At 43.2% G+C, this 19118-nt stretch overlaps 1 protein-coding gene across 3 annotated transcripts in view; it reads right to left on the reverse strand.

Annotated features, from left to right (window-relative positions):
- Positions 1 to 16713, reverse strand: part of Samhd1 (SAM domain and HD domain, 1) — a 37563-nt gene extending 20850 nt beyond the window's left edge. For 2 of the 3 annotated variants that reach the window (NM_018851.4, NM_001139520.2), the window contains exons 1-6: positions 16496 to 16713; positions 11467 to 11533; positions 8389 to 8461; positions 4906 to 5066; positions 3448 to 3563; positions 2099 to 2169 (exon numbers count right to left, since the gene is read on the reverse strand). In NM_018851.4, the coding sequence (NP_061339.4) occupies positions 2099 to 2169; positions 3448 to 3563; positions 4906 to 5066; positions 8389 to 8461; positions 11467 to 11533; positions 16496 to 16706 (699 nt within the window). In that variant the 5' untranslated portion in view covers positions 16707 to 16713. Of the gene's footprint in view, positions 1 to 1177; positions 2009 to 2098; positions 2170 to 3447; positions 3564 to 4905; positions 5067 to 8388; positions 8462 to 11466; positions 11534 to 16495 lie in introns of those variants that run through there. The other variant, NM_001370610.1, reaches the window with a different exon arrangement.
- Positions 16714 to 19118: the final 2405 nt, after the last annotated feature.

A 19118-nucleotide genomic window follows, 5' to 3' on the forward strand; every position in this document is an offset into this window, starting at 1 on the left:
CTGGAGATACAGCTTAGTTGTACAGCACTTACCTATCACATGTATAACATATGTATTTGACCCCTAGCGCACACACATCAGGCACGCGCACACACAAACACACATATAGCACACAGAGAGAGAGAGACAAATATACACACATGGCACACATACAATAACGGCAGAGTAGCTCCTAGATCCTATTAGATCAGTCCTGCTTGAGAAAGAAATTATAAACCCTGGACAACTAACTCCCTAACTGTTCATCGGCCAAAAGCAAGCAGGTGTTAAAAGGGAGGAAAAGTAGGAGGGGACGGGCCAAGAGCTATCTATTCACACAGGGTGAGGTTGTGGACTAGCATCTGGGATTTTCACACGCTGCTTGTGAGCGGGTAAAGTAGAGCACACTGGAAAACCCAGTTAAGTAAACATCTGGCATATGACTCAGTAATTCTACTTCAGGTATTCAGTCAGGAGACAGGAGAAGATATTTCCACAGAGCTGTTATACAGCATCACCCACAGCAACCTGAGATGTAGTAGCTCAAATCCAAAACAACATGAAGTTCATCCAAAGAAGCAAGGACAAACTGTGGCTCATACACTAGGATACAATCTTAGCAGTAAGAAGCCATCAACGTGCAGGAATCTTAAAATCATTATACGGCACAAAAGAGCATTCACTTATGACTGTACTGTGCCGGGGAGCAAACCTAACAAGTCAATTGTTGTCAAGGGATCTCCCACTAACCTTTGCTCTTAGCCCACTTATCAACTTTTTAAATGGTTAAACATTAGAGGAAGCCCCCCTAAGCCCCCCCCCCCACGAAGTGCAAACAACAGGAAATCATATTTGCAACAGCTTTGATAGTATAAGGGAAACCAAGATACCACATCTAAGAGGAGAGAGGTGAAGCTGTGTGTGTGTGTGTGTGTGTGTGTGTGTGTGCACTGCTGTGGGTCTGATCGCCAGCATCACAGAAAACAAGCCTGACACAAGGGAAATTTCCAAATGATGAAAATGGTCCACATCCCCACTTGCCAAACTCAGATCAGCTCTGCACAGTTTCAGCCAGGAGGGATGGATAGATAGCACACGCCTTTAATCCTAGCTCTACAGAAACAGAAGCAGGCAACAGTTTCAAGGCCAGCTTGGTCTCCACAGTGAGACCTTGTCCTAGAATAAAAACAACACAACATATATCTGCATAATTTATTGAATGCAAATTATACCTAAAAAAAAAAAAAAAGAGGGCAGAGAACAAAGGGCTTGGCGTGTAAGGAGCTTTCGTCTTGCGTCCCTGCGCTTTTCTATGCCAAGGGTAGTAGAAACTGGGAAGCCAATCTCATTTCTCAGAAACTGCTTCAAAATGTACAGGTTCATCTCCAGTAAATGTGTAATTATAAAGGGTTCGCTTAAAGCCTGAAGTGAGGGTGTACCATACGCTCAGCATTGGGGAGGCTGAGGCAGAACAGAGGACAAAGTCACCCTGAACTATATAGGAAGACCCCGTGTTAAAACAAACGCTCAGTTACTGAGACCGACGATACTTAAGTTCACGGCTATTACCAAAATGAAAGCTGAAGCTGGGCTTTAAAAACAAACCCTAGGGGTTGCCGAGATGGCTCAGAGTTTAAGAGTAGTGTCTACTCCTCTAGAGGTCCTGAGTTCAATTCCCAGCAGCCACGTGGTGGCTCATAACGATCTAAAATGAGAGCTGATGCCTAAGAGTTCTGATTCTGCAGGCAGAATATTGTATATATAACAAATGAATGAACAAATAAATAAATCTTTAAAAGAAAACAAAGTCTACAGTAATCTGACAGAGTAGAACGGACACTGCATTGAAAGAGGGGAGCTGGCTCTCCAGGGCTGGTCCACCACTCCATGACCCTGTGAAGTCAGGCACATCTCTATGCTTCTGAGGGCTCTGAACAGAAGATAAGGTCCTTTCTCCACAGGCTACTGTGAGGGCTGAAACACAGACCCATGAACAGAAGCACCCTGAATGCTGTCCCAGGGAAGGATGCTACAACACACAGAAGGAAACAGATCTTAGTTGAATAACTAGATAAAATACTACTTCTTTCTATGGACTTTGCGACACATCAATACATACCTTCCACTTTTTCTCTGGGCGAGCCCGTGGGATAAACCTTCCATCAAACATATGAGAAAATGGCCCATGACCTAAAAACAAAAGCAGTCTTCAAATAAAAAAAATATTTATAAATTGGTAAAAACTGAAAAGTTAAAAAATTTTTGTTTACTTTGAATATCAACAGCTACTGTTAATAATGTATACATTAATAATAATAATTAGTAATAATAAAAACAGAACACACCTGACCTTTCAATTTTCCAAATCAACAGACTAAGAGGCAAGGCCATATTGGAAAGTTAACACTGCTTGGATTGGTCTCCAGTTTTGTATTAATGACAAGGAATGCTAAAGAGTTTTTCGTAAAATAGTCAAGGTTCATTTATTTTGGGCTGGGGTTGCGGCTCAGTGGGAGAGCCAATGCCTAGTACATACAGGTCCTACAGTTGAGTCTGATCGCCAAAACCGAAAAGCATACAAGAACCAAGCATCTTCTAAGAAGGGCCACCAAGCCTCCTGCACCCTCGGGGCTGACAGAAAGACCGTGTTCTACACTCGGCTCCTTCAGGCTCTGACCATGGAAGCACAGGCACACGCACTCTCCTGTCACTAATCAGGTCAGGCAGTCATCTTTCTTTCTTAAGATGAAATTCTTCTACCAGGGTTTAATTGGCCTAAGACCTCCTATGAATCGGGGAAGAACATTGTTTTAAACCCGTGCTAATAGTGAGAAGAGGTGGACTTAACAAAGAAACTCAAGGAAAAGCCACTTTAGTCAACGACAGGATAAAAGGTGAATCACATCCCATTATCCTAAAGACAGAATAAGAGAAACTCGGGGCACAAGGCCCTTCTAGCCCAGCACTGGCTCAAGCTTGCAATCTCAGCACGCAGGAGGTGGAAGCAGGAGGACTGTCAAGAGTTGGAGGCTAGCCTGGGCGAGTTCTAGACCAGCTTGGGTTACAGAGTAAGAACCCTATCTCATAAATTAATTAATAAATGAATAATGCCTTTTGTGTGACATGGTAAAGATGCTTAATACAGAAAATTCACGAGTCACAGCAATGTTTTATCCTCATCAATATTAGGAAGTACCGTGATTAATGAAAAATTAAAATACTGCCATGTGGTGGTGGCACACAACTTTAACTCTAGAGGGAGAGGCAGGCGGATCTCTGAGTTTGAGGCCAGCCTTGTCTACAAAGTAAGTTCCAGGATAGGCAGGGCTACATGAAGAAACCCTGTCTTAAAAAACCAAAGGGGGTAAAAAAAAAAGAAAGAAAAGAAAAATGAAAAATACTTCTACATTTCCTTTGGTTAGACTTGACTTTTGAATGCTGAGACGAGAGACATTGTTAGGATCTTACCTAGGTCGTGGCAGAGCCCCGCAATCTGAACACAGAGTATATCTCGCTCACTGATCTGTAGCTCTGGCTGTTTTTCGGCAAGTGCTCGCACCAGGCAGCCTGCTAGGTACCCCACTCTGCAGAGAAGAAGACCAAACGTCACACTGAGGTTTGAAAGATGAAAGCTACCTTTAGAACTTGAAACTTTGATTTCTGAGAAGTGTCTCCTTGATGTTCCAACACAGACTGAAGATGAGGGCTTAGCGGGGGCTGAGGGAGTGGCTCTGTAGAAGGCCCAACTAGTATGTACAAGACCCTGGGTCTAATCCCCAGCAAAGCACACAAAAACAAAATAAACAAACGGCATAAAAAATGTTAAATGCACTTTCACGCACTTCTCCCAGAAAGGAATTCCTAAAAAGAAGAAATATATTTTTTCCGTTGCTGTAACTCAGCTTTAGGAAGGCAGACAACTTGTTCGTGCCTTGGAAGGGTCTAGAAAGTGTTCAATAAATATTGCTTATAACTTGAGTACAGGTACACGCATCTTGTCTACTGGACCTGGACAGTGTGGCACACACTGTAATCTGTGCATCTGCGAGCTAAGGCAGAGGGATTGGGAGTTTGAGGCCAGTCTAGGCTATTTAATGAAACCCTAAACAAAACAAAGAAAGAAAAGGAAAAGCCTAGATAACAAGCGAAAACCACAAAGTAAATAAAAAATCAAATACTGGGGCTGGAGAGATGGCTCAGTAGTTAAGAGCACTGACTGCTCTTCTCGAAGTTCAGAGTTCAATTCCCAGCAACCACATGGTGGCTCACAACCATCTGTAATGGGATCGGATGCCTTCTTCTGGTATACGGTGTACTCATATACGTAAAACAAATAAATCTTTAAAAAACCCAAATACTGAACTCTCAATTATTCTCTCCCACTTCTCCCAGCCTTACACACATAATGGAAAATCAGACCGAAGTCTTAGCCTCATTGCACACAGCAGACGACCCTCTCGGAGCTGATGAGCATTTCTCTAAATTTCCTGACATAATTACTTTGTTTAAAAAGGTAACTCTATACAATAAAAAGGAGCCAGGCATGGTGTCCAGAATCTTGGTTCTCAGGAGATTAGACACTGAGTTTGAGGTCAGCCCCCACTGGGAGCCCCTGTCCCCAAAGAAATGAAATGACTACATAGGGACTAAAGGAAAACTAATGAAACTTAACACTCAGTCATACCAGCAACCAGCCCTATTCAATGTAAGTATTTAATCCAACTGATGTATCAACAGACATCAGGTTTTCGGAAGGATATGAGGTAGTTTAAAAGCGCACACACACACACACACACATAAAATAAACAAAATATGGTCAACGGGAATCCCAAGTCTCGATTTTCCCATCAACACAATGAAGACGGCACAATGAGCACTTGAAAAAGTACTCGCTAAGAGATTAAATGAGCTGCCCTTCCCCCTTACCCGAGACTGTGTTCGAAGCGATTGTGGGACGCTCCAGGGAAAACATAGTAGCCGCCCCCCAGCTGCTTGATATAGCGAAGTCGCTGGAACTGAGGTGTGTCGATGATTCTGATAAGGAGAGGGTGGAACTCAATGTGGCCATGAATGGGATCATTAAATACCTGGAAAATTAAGTTTAAAAAGTTGTCCTCTGCCCTCCTCTGTATGCTCACACTGGCACATGCATGTCTCCATCACTCATACACAGAGACAGTAAATACAATTTTAGAAACTACCTTTAACAGTTAACATTGTAATACAGTTTCCTTTTTATATCAAAATCAACAGTGTTTTGTATTTTTATATGATAATCACTTTAGTGACTTAATTACATTAATGAAAGTTAATTAAAATTAGAAAAAGTTGATACGCTAATGGTGTTTGCCTGTGTTTTACACCATAGGTGCTTGGGGAACAGTAACGCCGTTCATCCTCCATAAAGCCATTTGAAGATTGTTAACCATACCAAGTTCATCACCATTAATACTCAGGGAATGGTGATGAGGACCGTCCTGAGGAAGAGAAGGAACTGAGAATATCAAAATGAAGTCCTCTGGATATCCTTTTTTACAAGTTATTAATAGTCAAGCTCAGTGACCTCTAGATATTTAATCACAAGCGAACTTATTCCTCCCAATGGAAGGTCCACCTGACCACCACGGGCAAGTGAGAACACATTTTATTACTAAAGACTGTCAAAGTAATTAGACAGCCTACTTTTAGTCCATTTAAGCCTGAAACACCTTTACTGTCAATTTCTTTATGTCATCCTAAATCCATTAAAAACAAAATAAATTTAAGCTACTTTTCAAAAATGAGCTCAGCAAAAGCTATCTTTTGAGTTAGGTTGGCAGACAGAAGAAATCGCTGGGTAAGCATTGCCGAGCTCAGTTCCCAGGACACACAGTAGAGAGAGAACCAACTGCATGGAGCTGCACTCTGACCTCCACACACCCACGCCAGCCCATCCGTGCCCCTCCATCAACAAACACAAAAACAATAAAACTACCTTTAATGGTTAATATTATAATACATACAGTCTCCTTTTAAGATCAAAATGAACAGAGAACACTTTATACTCTTATATAATAATCATTTTAATGGCTTTATTTCATTCACAGCTAGAATTTTTAAAAAATTGAGATCCTAGCCGGGCAGTGGTGGTAGCCTTTAATCCCAGCACTCGGGAGGCAGATGCAGGTGGATTTCTGAGTTCGAGGCCACCCTGGTCTACAGAGTGAGTTCCAGGACAGCCAGGCTACACAGGAAAACCCTGTCTCGAAAAACCAAAAAAAAAAAAAAGAGAGAGAGAGAGATCCTATTTGTGTGTGTGTGTCAATGTTTGCCTGATCACGTCTGCGCACCTTGTGTGTGTGCACGCGTGCATAACTGCAGAGGCCAAAAAAGACCATCGGATCGCCTAAGGCTAGAGTTTCGCAGCTGTGAGCTACCAAGTGTGTGCTAAGACTCTCACCTAAAGAGAAGTTAATGCTCTTAATATTTGTTCAGAAACATCTTTTTATTTATTTACTTTGTGTGTGTGTGTGTGTGTGTGTGCATATGTGTGTATGTGTGTGTGGGTGTGTATGTGTGTCTGTGGGTCTGTGTATGTGTGTGTATCTGTCATGTATAAGCGGTGGCTAGAGGACAACCTGTGAATTGGCTCACTCCTACCATGTGGGTCCTCGAGTTGAACTCAGGATGTCAGGCTTGGTGGCAAGTACCCAAAGCCATTGAGCTAGCTCATGCACCCTGATGAATGTTGTTTAAAAACTACTTCTTGGGGGCTGGAGAGATGGCTCAGAGGTTAAGAGCAGGCTCTGCTCCTCCAGAGGTTCTGAGTTCAATTCCCAGCAACCACATGGTGGCTTGTAAACATCTATAATGACATTTGGTCTCCTTTTCTGGCTTGGAGGCAAATGTGCAGGCAGAAGGCTATACACATAACAAACAATAACTAAAACAACAACAACAAACAAAAACTGTACTCCTTTAATGTTGAGTATTAACTGGTGGTCATTTTTATTTTACTATTATTACTTGATATGACTCCTTTCACAGTCACATGGTCCATTTATGACTCGTGGCAGCTGTATGACATCCTAGTCTGTTATCAGCCACCAAGATAATACAGCTCCATTACTGTTCAGGGTCTACTGTATACACCAAGCAGAATGGGTAAGAGTCAGGAACCGGTAAGAGGAACAAAGCAGAGAAAGAATTCCCAGCAGCCACATGAGCTCACAACCATCTCTAACTACGGTCCCAGAGGATCTGATGCCTTCTTCTGGCCTCCCTGGGCATCCTGTATAAAACTGGTCAACAGATATGCATGTAGGCAAAACACTTAAAAACATTTAATTAATGAAATGAAAACTTGCTGGATGTGTGGTATGTGTCTTTAATCCCTGCACTTGGGAGGCAGAGTCACGTGGATCTCTGTGAGCTGGAGGCCAGCATGGTCTACACAGCAAACTTCAGGCTCAGTGGGTAAAGACATTTAAAGCCAAGCCTCATGACCTAAGTTCTATTTCTAGCATCTACATAGTGGAGGGAGAAAACTGACTCCCAAAACTTGTCTTGTGACCACACTTGGGCTATTGTACTTGTACATACATGTGCACACACACACACACACACACACACACACAGGCACAAACTTTACATGGTATCATAAATCAAAGTTTTGTTTGTTTGTTTTGAGACAGGATGTAGTTTGAATAGAAATGGTCTCCATAGACTCATGTGTTGAAATGCTTGGCCCATAGGGACTGGCACTAATAGGTGTGGCCTTAATGAAGTAGGTGTAACTTTGGTGGAGGAAGCGTGTTACTATGAGGGTGGATTTTGAGGTCTCACATATGCTCAAGCTATAGGCAGTATGACACACAGTCTCCTTCTGCTGTCAAGGGTCAAGGTGTAGAACTCTCAACTCCCTCTCCAGCACCCTGTTTGCCTGCATACCATCCCCCATGACAATAATGGACTAAACCTTGGAAACTGTAGGCCAGCTCCAAGTAAATGCTTCCTTTATAAGAGTTACCATGGTCATGGTGTCTCTTCACAGCAATGACACCCTAAGACACAGGTTTCTCTGTGTAGCCTTGTCCTAGAACTCTCTCTGTAGACCAGGCTGGCCTCAAATTCAAAGATCTACCCAGTTCTGCCTTCCAAATGCTGGGACTAAAGGTATATAACAGTACACCTGACTGCTGGAGTTTGTCCTAATTACTGTTCTATTGCTATGACAAAGGCAACCGATAAAAGAAAGCAATTAACTGGGGTCTGGAAGTTTCAGAGTGTTAGAGACTGCAATCAAATCAAAGTTTTCAGTTACAATACAGTATCATCTCCCGTTTATACCACGCAAATGCTGTTCATATAGATTCCTCGCACCCTCATTACATTATGTACAGTAAATGCGTTCATACACTCACTCCTCACCTTCATTAGATCAATCCGAGACTGACTCAGCTGCTGGATACATTCTATCATCTTCTTCCTCTCCTCCAAGGAACTAAAATTGAAACAATGTAAATAGATATATCAATCCTTGATAAATAAGTATCCCAGGTGTCCTGGGAGCACATGGGCAGTTCTAAAGCAGCTGCACCAATAAAAAGAAAGAGCAGCTTAGAAGGAACAATCAGTCAGGAACTCAAACGCACTCCTAGAAACTTTCTTTGTTCCCATAAGGAGTGCTAGGTCACGAAGAAGGCCCCGAAATGTCAATGCTGCTGACAAAGTCCTAGAATGATGGCCCAGGCCAGATTCTTAAAAAGAAAGCTCAACTCCACATTCCTCAGAATTCTCAGTGTGGGTTTCTGTTTGTCATGAGAGTCACTACTTTCCATCTCTGTCTCTGATGGTCAGCTGATGGGGGCAAAGTGTGTCTAGTTCCCACTAAAGCAGAAGAGGTCTGCATCAGCTCAAGGACCACGCCCTTCAGACGCTCATATGAAACCCACTCGCTTTCCTGCCAGGCTGCCTGCTGCTCTCTCCTCTCAGACGCAGCCCAGCAATCTGTCCCCCAGTAAACTGTCTTCCTACCTCTGGAGTGATCTAGTTTGGTGCTTTGTTGCACCTGCTTGCAAGAAGTTCCTTCTGAACCAAGAAGGTCCACCCAGGCTTCTGCTGAGTTATCACCCAAGCATGAACTAGTATCTAGGAAGGGTTAACTTAGTACTTCACCTTCCACTATCTACAATGTTACAGCTCGGGACATAATCTCATGGAAATTGGACTTGGACCCCTCAGAATCTTATAACATCCGGCTCCATTTGTAACTGCTCATTGGTCAAGCATAATAAACACACCTGTCTGAAATGTTAACACAAACAGCAGGAGGAAGGCATTAGTATCCCTGACTGAGCTACTATGTAATCCGGTTGAAAAAAACTTTTGCTAAAAGTCTTAGGTGACTGAAGACTGAAGTATCACAATTGGCCTCTGTTGTACTGAAATCCACAGCAATAACAAAATCTAGGAGGGATTTTTTTCAGAATGTACAGAGACATTATTAAGCAGATAAATTAAAAAGGAACAAAATTAATACACCTTAGAAAGTGTGTGTGTGTGCGCGTGTGCGTGTGTGCGATCCCCATAGCCTAAGCTGGCCCAGAACTTAGTGTGTAGCTCAGGCTGACCTGGAACTCACACCGTCCTCCCAAGTACCAGGATTACAGGATGAGCCATCATCATATGCATTTTTAATATAACAATGTTTACTTTCTGGAAAAACCTTCAGAAATCGGCATTTAATCAAAAATTGAAGAAATACAAAAAGTGTTTGTCTAAACAGGATGCCACATAAAACTCAGAGTCCAGAGCAAGAGCTTAGATACAGGAAATTTATTTGGGAGCATAGAGCCTGGAAACAGCAGTTGGGGGACTGGGAAAGATGAAAGAAGAAATAAGCCAGGCGGTGGCAGCAAAGGGCTTTCATCCCAGTACTTGGGAGGCAGAGAGGCAGGTGGGTCTTGCTCAGCCTTGTGTGAGGTCGACAGCACGCATGCCTATGCATATGTAGATATGTAGATAGTATCATAAAAACTAAACATTTTTTTAAAGATTTATTTATTATATGTAAGTACACTGTTGCTATCTTCAGACATCCCAGAAAAAGGCATCAGATCTCCTTATGGATGGTTGTAAGCCAACATGTGGTTGCTGGTTACTGGTATTTGAAGTCAGGACCTTCGAAGAGCAGTCAGTGCTCTTAACGGCTGAGCCATCTCTCCAGCCCCAGAACTAAACATTTTAAATTCATCACAATGAGAAGATTTCAATTATGTGTCTGCGTGTGGGTCTGAGCCCATGAGTGGCCTCTGTGGAGGCCAGAGGTGGGTGTTAGGCATAGAGCTAGACAGAGTTACACACACGGGCTGCCAAGGAGACTGATGTGGATGCTGGGAACTGACCTGGGGATCCTCTAGGACAGGAAGTGCTCCTAACCTCCGAGCCACATCTCTGGCCCTCACTTAATCTAATTTTAGATAACTTAAACAAACAACAGGTGGCTACAGTACAGGCTAACACAAGTCTAAAAAGCCCCATGGACTCCATCTCAGAGGCAGAAGGCAGGGTACAAGAAACCCACTGTACAGTAAGTAGTGTTCCTTTTGGATTCGCCTCTCTTGTTAACTCCCAGAAGAGTGCCTAGAACCAAATGTACTTCCCATAAACATCGCTAAACAAATCAATGGTGTTTGGGTCTTTGAGGAAAAAAGAAGAAAGTCCACCAGTTCACAGGTAATAAGGTTATTGATGGGTGACTGAGACAGGTAAGATGGGTTAGAAAAAGGCCAAGTAAAAGCCCTGAACTCTGTGACCCAGGCAAGTTTCTAAGGCAGTGAAGACCCTCTACTGATGCTGCTTCCACTCTCAAAGTTCTAAAGCACAGGATCTGACAGAACTCAGGATGAGTCTTTGGTTTTACCCTTAGTTCACGGTCACCACAAACACGGAACTAACTGCAGTCAATTATGAAAGAGAGAAAAGACCACGTTTAAAGCACACGTAAACACTGAACACTCAGCTAAGATCTTTAAAAGAATGACATCTCTACCTCAGACCCCAGAACCTCCAGCCACATACAGAAATATATACATATGTGTGTGTACAAAGCTATCATGGGACAATTATGTTCTTTAACAGTTTATACACAAAGACACACCCCAGTCCTCAGACAGTCTTAAGACCTACAAAGAGGGCGGTAACTTTGACTTTTCTTGCTAATGTTTTCCCTGCTCATTCCTATACATTTCTAGTGCATATAATTCAATTAGTCTGAATTTGAGAGTAAAAAATTGGTCACTACAAACTTCATGAACTCTTGTTGGCAAAGCTCTTTGAAATAGAAACTAACCCCAAGCCCCGCACAGCAGAAACAGCAAGCAAGGGATTGTTTTAAAGCCTGCCGCAGTACTGAAATGAGCACGGGTGAACCCCAAGCTCTTGGGCTTTGTTTCCGAACAGTGAAGGAAGTGCGTCTGGCCTCACTATGCGTCTCCTTATCCTTACCTTACTCCCAGATCTTCCAGACGATCCTCATCCAAAAAGGGCAGAAACGAGCCGGCGATTTTATTGTCTTGGAAAAGGAAAAGGTAAACAAGATATTTATAGCATGTATTTTCCTGTGCCTTTCAGTTTGAATCTATCAGAATTTGCTCAGCTTGTACGGACTAAGAACCTACTGTAGTGAACCATGTGATCTATAGCCAGCCTTGTACAGCTACCAGTTCCTCATTTATGGTATTAATGGAAAATAGTCAGAAAAAAAAAAGTACATCTGTACTGAACATGTAAACACTTCTGTACATTACTGTAGATAACATGTAAAAATACAGTACAACAACTATTTACATTTCATGTGGTATTATAAGTAATGCAGAGATGATGTATAGTTTACAGATGTGGGTGTACAGAGGTTAGATGCAAACTGTCATTTTATGTAATGGACTTAAGCATCAGATTTTAGTTACATGCTTGGGTCTTAGAACAAATGTTTTTCAGGTATTAGGACACAAATGCACCATTTTAAAAATACAGACACATATATTTGATATTGTATATATTTATAAAGTATAAATCACAAATCATCTAAAATATACTAAATATATATTTAATTTGTATGTGTGTTGTATGTGTGCACCAGGACTGGACACATGGAAGGCATCGAGTGTCTTTACCACAATCTGCCTGACACTCTGAGACAAGGTCTCTTTGCTGAACCTGGGGCTTGCATTTGTCTAGGTTGGAAGCCAGTAATTGCCAGCGATCCCTTCCTGTCAACATCCCACCTCAGAAGGGACTACTAGTGTTTAAAGGTGACACTCATCTTGTTATGTGGGTACTGTGATCTAAACTCCAGATTGGAGTAATCATTCCTACACAAAGAACTCTCTCTCCAGTCCTCCCTCCCTCCCTCCCTCCCTCCCTCCCTCCCTCCCTCCCTCCCTCCCTCCCTCCCTCCCTCCCTTATGTAGTTGTTTGTTTAGGTTTATAAAACAGGGTCTCACTATGTTGTTCTAGCTATCCTGAAATCCATGCAGAGCAGGCTGGCCTCAAACTCAACAGAAATCAACTTGCCTCTGTCTCCTAAGTGCTAGGAATAAAGGGATGTACCATTATGCCTGGGCATACATGTGTGTGCGTGTGTGCATGCGTGCGTGAGAATTTTGCCTCATAGCTAGGTTGGCCTCCAGAGGTCAAAACTTAAAAAGTTAACTAAGGCCGGGTAGTGGTTGCGCATATCTTTAATCCCAGCACTTGGGAGGCAGAGACAGGTGGATTTCTCAGTTCAAAGCCAGCCTGGTCTACAGAGTGAGTTCCGGGACAGCCAGGGCTACACCCTGTCTTGAAAATCAAAAAAAAAAAAAAAAAAAGTTACTAAGGATTAAACCCAGGTCTTTGTACATACTAGGCAGGTAACCTGCCAAACCCAGCCTATACCATACTTTCCATACAATACTTTTAAAATCTTATCTAGGTGACTTATTTGTGTCAAAAGCTACGGGAAACCGAAAGTAAAACCTAATTATATTTGTGAGTTCTGCCAAATCAGCAGCTTCCTGTTTTTAAAGCCAGGGCTGGCAGCAGGGCTAGAGAAGGACATTTAAATCAATTGTTCTTAGAACCATCCACTTCAAACCAGAAGAAAAGTACCCAGAGTTTTAGTTCTAAAACTCCTTTGAAAGCAAACAATCCCCTGTGTTTGGAAAGAATTATATATACATACATGTACTTTTTTTTATCTTTCCAAACAGTTAATTAATTCTACCTCTTCTGGAATTCAGATTCTACAACTCTGGACTCTATTTTCACATAAACAAAAACCTTCTTTTTTAAATTAACAAGAAAAAACGAGGCAGTGTTCTTCTGAAAAATCAAAGTTGGAGTGAAAACAGTACTTTTGTATTTTTTTTCTATCATGAAAAAGTTACCCAAGGTAAAAAGTCCAAATAATATTACGCACGTAGCAAATACCAATTCACATAAGTGCAAACTGATACCTACTGCTTAACACTGTGAGGTAACAGTTGTATCTCTATACAATGATGCAAATTTATATAAGAAAGATTGTCATATAACCAATTTTTCCCACCCAATAGCCTAAACTTAGTTCTCAGTGATGAAAGCCTGTATCTTTCTTAGTAGATACTTTGTATTCTACAATATATACCAATCGGAATCCATTTGGGGGGGGGGGGGTGCGCGCGCTTGTGTACGGGTGCATTTGCACATCTGTGCATCTGCTTGTTGGGAGCTGGGGGTCAATGTCAGGTGTCTTCCTTCCTTCCTCCTCTACCCAGTATTTTTCTAAGATTTATTCACCTTTTATTCATGTGTACGTGTACCCATGTGAGTTTATGTATACATTTCAGAGACAGTGCTTGGCCAGCACCTCAGGAACTTTCTTTCTCCTGCCCCCTCACCTCTGGGATTATCAGTATGCACCACTACACCCAACTTTTTGTGTGGGTGGTAGAATTCAGAACACCATTCCTCATGCTTGCATGGTTACTGACTGATTGGGGGGTGTGACTCAGTGGCACAGTCCACACAGAACATGAACAAAGCCCTGGGTCTGATCCTCCATATAAACACACACACAAAAAAGCCTACCCCTCCCTAAATGGCTTATAGATGTGTATAGCAGTCCTTCATACAAAGTACAGACATAATAAATGTCAGCCATAAGTATTCACTGTAAGTCAAAAAGCATTGCCAAACAGCCCATAGTTGACCTAACGGGCACTTCTATCAACCTTACTGGTTATACATATTTCATCTAACATTTTTTTTCTAATTATTAAATTATAACCCAGTATTTTAAAAATTAGTATTGCAGTGGTTGTTTGTCAATGGTCTCTTGCTTTTTTACTTATTATTTGTTTAAGATTTATTTATTTAATGCATATGAGTACACCATTGCTCTCTTCAGACACAACAGAAGAGGGCCTCAGTTCTCATTACAGATGGCTGTGAGCCACCATGAACTCAGAACTGAACTCAGAACCTCTGGAAGAGCAGTCAGTGCTCTTAGCTGCTGAGCCATCTCTCCAGCCCCACTTCGTTTTCTACTGACTAGATGTTTTTCTCTTGCCTTAGTTGATTTTCTAATTTTGGCTATGTTGTTCTCCAATGGTGTTTTGTTTTGAGATAAGATCTCATTATCTAGTCTAGGACAGCTGAAGACCTGAGACTGGAACCTGAAGTCTTGCCTGTCTTGCCTCAGCCTCCCAAGAAGGTTTTAGTCAGAACACCATTTCAGAAATAACTGGAATGAATTCGGGAATCCAAAGACTTAACCTTTAAAAAATCCAACTCTGCATTTTTTTTTTTTTTTTTTTTTTGTCTAATAATGTGACTTTGGAAAGTTACTTAACATCTTGGTTATCAAAACATCATCTGGGGCTAGAGAGATGGCTGATCAGCAAAGGGCACACACTGTTCTTGGGGAGGAGTGAGGTCAGCCCTCAACACTCACTTTAGTTAGGCCAGTCACAGCTCCTGAGCTCCAGCTCCAGAGGGTTGGCTGCCCTCTTACAGCTTCGACAGACACTGTGACAGACACTGTACTCATCATACACATACCCCCTACCAACACCCCCATAAAAACATAACTAAAAATAAAAACAGAGCCAGAAGAGATGGTTCCATGGTTAAGAGCACTCACTGCTCTTGCAGAAGGCTCAGCTTCAGTTCTCAGCACCCCTGTGGCAGCAACTCCATCATGGAGTCACTCCAGTCTGGCCTCAAGGACCCCAGCACTATATATATATATATATATATATATATATAACTATATATATATAACTATATATATAACTATATATATATAGTTAAAATGAAATCTTGCCAGGTGTGGTGGCCTACACTTTTAATCCCAGTACTCAGGAGTCAGAGGCAGGTGGATCTCTGAGTTCGAGGCTAGGCTGGTCTATAGAGACTACATAAGACAGGCCCTGTCTTACCCCACCCCCACCCCCAAAGTTACTCTTCTGTAGAGGGAGAGAAAAAGAGAAACGTGAGTTCCTATTTTTAAGCTTTCTTTCTTTTTTTTTTTTCCCCCAGAGCTGAGGACCGCACCCAGGGCCTTGCGCTTGCTAAGCACTCTACCACTGAGCTAAATCCGCAACCCCTTTTAAAGCTTTCTTAAAGTCAGTCCTTCAGTTAGGCACAAGGGGCTCCACCCCACAAGAAGTAAAGTTCACTGAATTTGAAAATCATAACCACGGAGGGGCCACTTTCCAAGCGAACACCTCCGGGGATCGATCATGCAAGGGGTTAAGCTTCACAGCCACCAACCAAGAAAAAAAAAAAAAAAAAAAAAAAAAAAAGTTGAGCAGATTCAAAGTGTTGACGGGAGCAAGACCAAGAACCAGAAGCATCCCTTAAAATTCTTAAAATTCTTGAGTGGCCAAGTTGTGGAATGTTGGGGTTTCAGTGAATAACTTGCTCTTATGTTGGAAGAGAAATTCCCTTAGTAGCACTCTGCAAATACAATGAGCACATACTGAACCCTACTAGGCTATTATGATAGTCAGTGAGAATCCAGAGATTAAGCACCTTCCCTCCCCTTTAAGGAAAACCCCAAATTCCGGGACCAGCTTCAGAGTTAAACTTAAAAGCGCTCAAAATCTCTCATGGGGCCAAGTGTTCCGGGAGCTGCGGTTAGCACAAAAGGGTCTCCCAAGCCAGGTGAGCCTGAAAGACCGCAAGCCACAGCCGGAGGTCTGGGGTAAAATCTTCTAAGAAGGGCGGGGATCGCTCCTGGCAGAAGTGACAAGTTCCCGAAAAGACCCTTCTACCAAACCTCCCTGGGCCTCTACTAGGTTCGCCGCCCAGAGTGAACCGATGGGCTTGCACTTCACCTGTGCCCACCTCGGGTAGCCCGTGTGTTCGCATCCCGACAGGGCGCCTCCTTCTCCAGCGGCGGGTTCCCGCCAGCCGCTTCCCCCAGAGACCTCCCCCTTAGGATGCCTCCCATGTGGACTCTCCCTGCTCGGCCCCACGGTGGCCATCCTTCGTCCCTCAGGCCCGCTACCTCTGAAGATGTCCAGCACTTTCTTCTCTCGGAAACCACGATTCTCTAAGAAGGAGCACACGTCCTCCGGTTCCCAGGTTCGGAGGTCGGTGTTTTGGAAGTCGTCGTCTGCAGACAGATTAGCTGTTGCAGGAGGAGTGCTCGGTGGCGTCCTTGGGCTGCCATCGCAGCGGGGTCGCTTAGCTGGCTGCTCCAAGGGTGCGCTCTGCATGGCTACCTCCGACACCCGGGGCTGCGAAGTTAAGTACCGCGGCACCGGCTCGCGCGCAGCCGCACTGACACCACACCCCAAAAGTGAGTCCATTCAGTTTTGCCAGCCTCCAGGCCTACTGCGCAGGCGCCCCGGACATCAGCCCTGGGAGCGTGGCCTCCCCGGGGCGCTCGCGCCCGGCCCATTGCGCAAGCGCAATGCCTACGCGATCGCCCTCAACTCCGCCCTTGTGTTTCTCCGAAAGGGTGGTGTTATTAGAAAAGCAAAACTGAGTTGTGGTTAAGAGTGGAGACTTTAGTGAGGACAAGGCCAAAGAGGGCATCTGGGGCTAAGGAAGGTTCACCACGCTCCAGATTAAAAAGGTCTTCTGGTGAACTGCAGGTATCTTCCTGAAACAAATACGTTTTGCCAGGTTTCAAACACCCCAAGCTGTAAACTTGTTAAAATAAAATTAAAAACAAAAAACAAAAAAACCCTATAAGGCAACAAAGCTGCCACTCCTATCCCAGAGCAGAAAACAAGGGACTGGCCCAACTGGAAAACCCTGAAGTGATTGCCAGCTGGTTGTCGGACTGTCCTGTTAGATTCCACATTCACAGTTAGTTGGCAGCAGACCGCCCTATTATTTCCAAATAGACAGTATTTTTACTAATTACTAGTCAGTGTCCAAATAGCAGGCTTTCTTTTTTTTTTTTTTTTTTTTTTTTTTTTTTGGCGTTAAGCCATTTTGGGACAGACCCCAAACTTCCCCATAAATCTTTATCCACCCATTACTAGTACAACGACCACTAATTTACGACACCTCTTCAGAAACCAAGACACATACACATCTAGGTATTTTAACGTCAGGCAGTACAAATGAGATGTTTAGTGGTGAGCCCGACAGCTGTAAGTGATGCTTAGGCATAAAATACAAGCTTGAGAGCCGGGTGTGGTGGCGCACGCCTTTAATCCCAGCATTTGGGAGGCAGAGGCAGGCTGATTTCTGAGTTTGAGGCTAGCCTGGTCTACAAAGTGAGTTCCAGGACAGCCAGGGCTACACAGTGAATCCCTGTCTCGAAAAAACAAAACCAAAAACAAAACAAGCTCGAGGCCCGATGTTCATTACCCAGCAACAAACAAACAACAGACAAACTAGAAATCGGATGAACCAAAATATTCTTAGCAAACAGTGCTGATGTGATCAGGGCCCTGTTCTAAAGGCTTTACAAACATTCATTTAACGAATTTCAGATGTAGGAAAGTGAAGTATAAAAGCTGGGAGAGAGGGCTGGAGAGATGGCTCAGTGGTTAAGAGCACTGACAGTCCTTCCAAAGGTCATGAGTTCAATTCCCAGCAACCATATGGTGGCTCACAATCATCTGTAATTGGATCCTATGCCCTCTTGTGTTGTGTCAAGGACAGTATGGTCATATACATAAAATAAATAAATAAATCTTAAAAAAAAAAAAAGCTGGGAGCTAAGAAACAACAGAGACTGGGCTTCCTGCAAAAGACCATGCTCTTACTAAATCTGCCTTAGTCAGTACTCTCTAAAGGAACAGAAATGTTAGAGTAAATATTTATGTGTGTGTTTAAAAGGGATTTATACAGGATTTAGTTCATGTAGTCCAACAATGGCTGTGAGACTCTGGAAAAGGCCAAGAATGTGGTAACTGTTGGGTCCAGGAGGCTGGTTGTCTGTCATAATAGTCCCAGCCTGGCACTGGAGTCCTGGAGGAGTCCTGGAGAGCTGCTGGCCCCCTGTCTACACTAGAATCCCAAAGGAGTTGGCTTTTGTCCAAAAGGAAAGCCACAGGACTGGCATAGATGAATGTGCTAGTGAGAGCGAGGGCAAGCAGGCAAAGAAGCTCTTAACTGTCTCTCATATCTTTTCATCTGGGCTGCCAGCAGAAGAACCAGAAGATTTAGGACGGGTCTTCTGGTCTCAAATAATCTAACAATCTAATAATTCCCGGAGCAGTCAAGTTGTCTAGCCAAGATTGGTCATCACCCTAGCGGCCCCTCCCTTTGCTACTTATTTATTTATTGAAACAGGCTCACTGCGTAGCCTCACTGGGCTTTGAGTACAGGAACTTCTTCAGGCTCCAAACTGCTGAAATTACACGTCTTATCCACCACACTATTGCATATTGTGATGGTTTGTATATCCTTGGACCAGAGAGTGGCACCATCTGAAGGTGTGGCCTTGTTGGAATAGGTGTGACCTGGTTGGAATGGATGTGTCACTGTGGGTGTGAGTATAAGATCCTCACCCTAGTTGCCTGGAAGACAGTCTTCCACTAGCAGCCTTTGGATGAAGACATAGAACTCTCAGCTCCTCCTGTGCCATGCCTGCCTAGATACTGCCATGCTCTCACCTTGATGATAATGGACTGAACCTCTGAACCTGTAAGCCAGCCCCAATTAAA

This window comes from Mus musculus, chromosome 2 (genome assembly GCF_000001635.26).
Source record: "Mus musculus strain C57BL/6J chromosome 2, GRCm38.p6 C57BL/6J".
Taxonomy (NCBI): domain Eukaryota; kingdom Metazoa; phylum Chordata; class Mammalia; order Rodentia; family Muridae; genus Mus; species Mus musculus.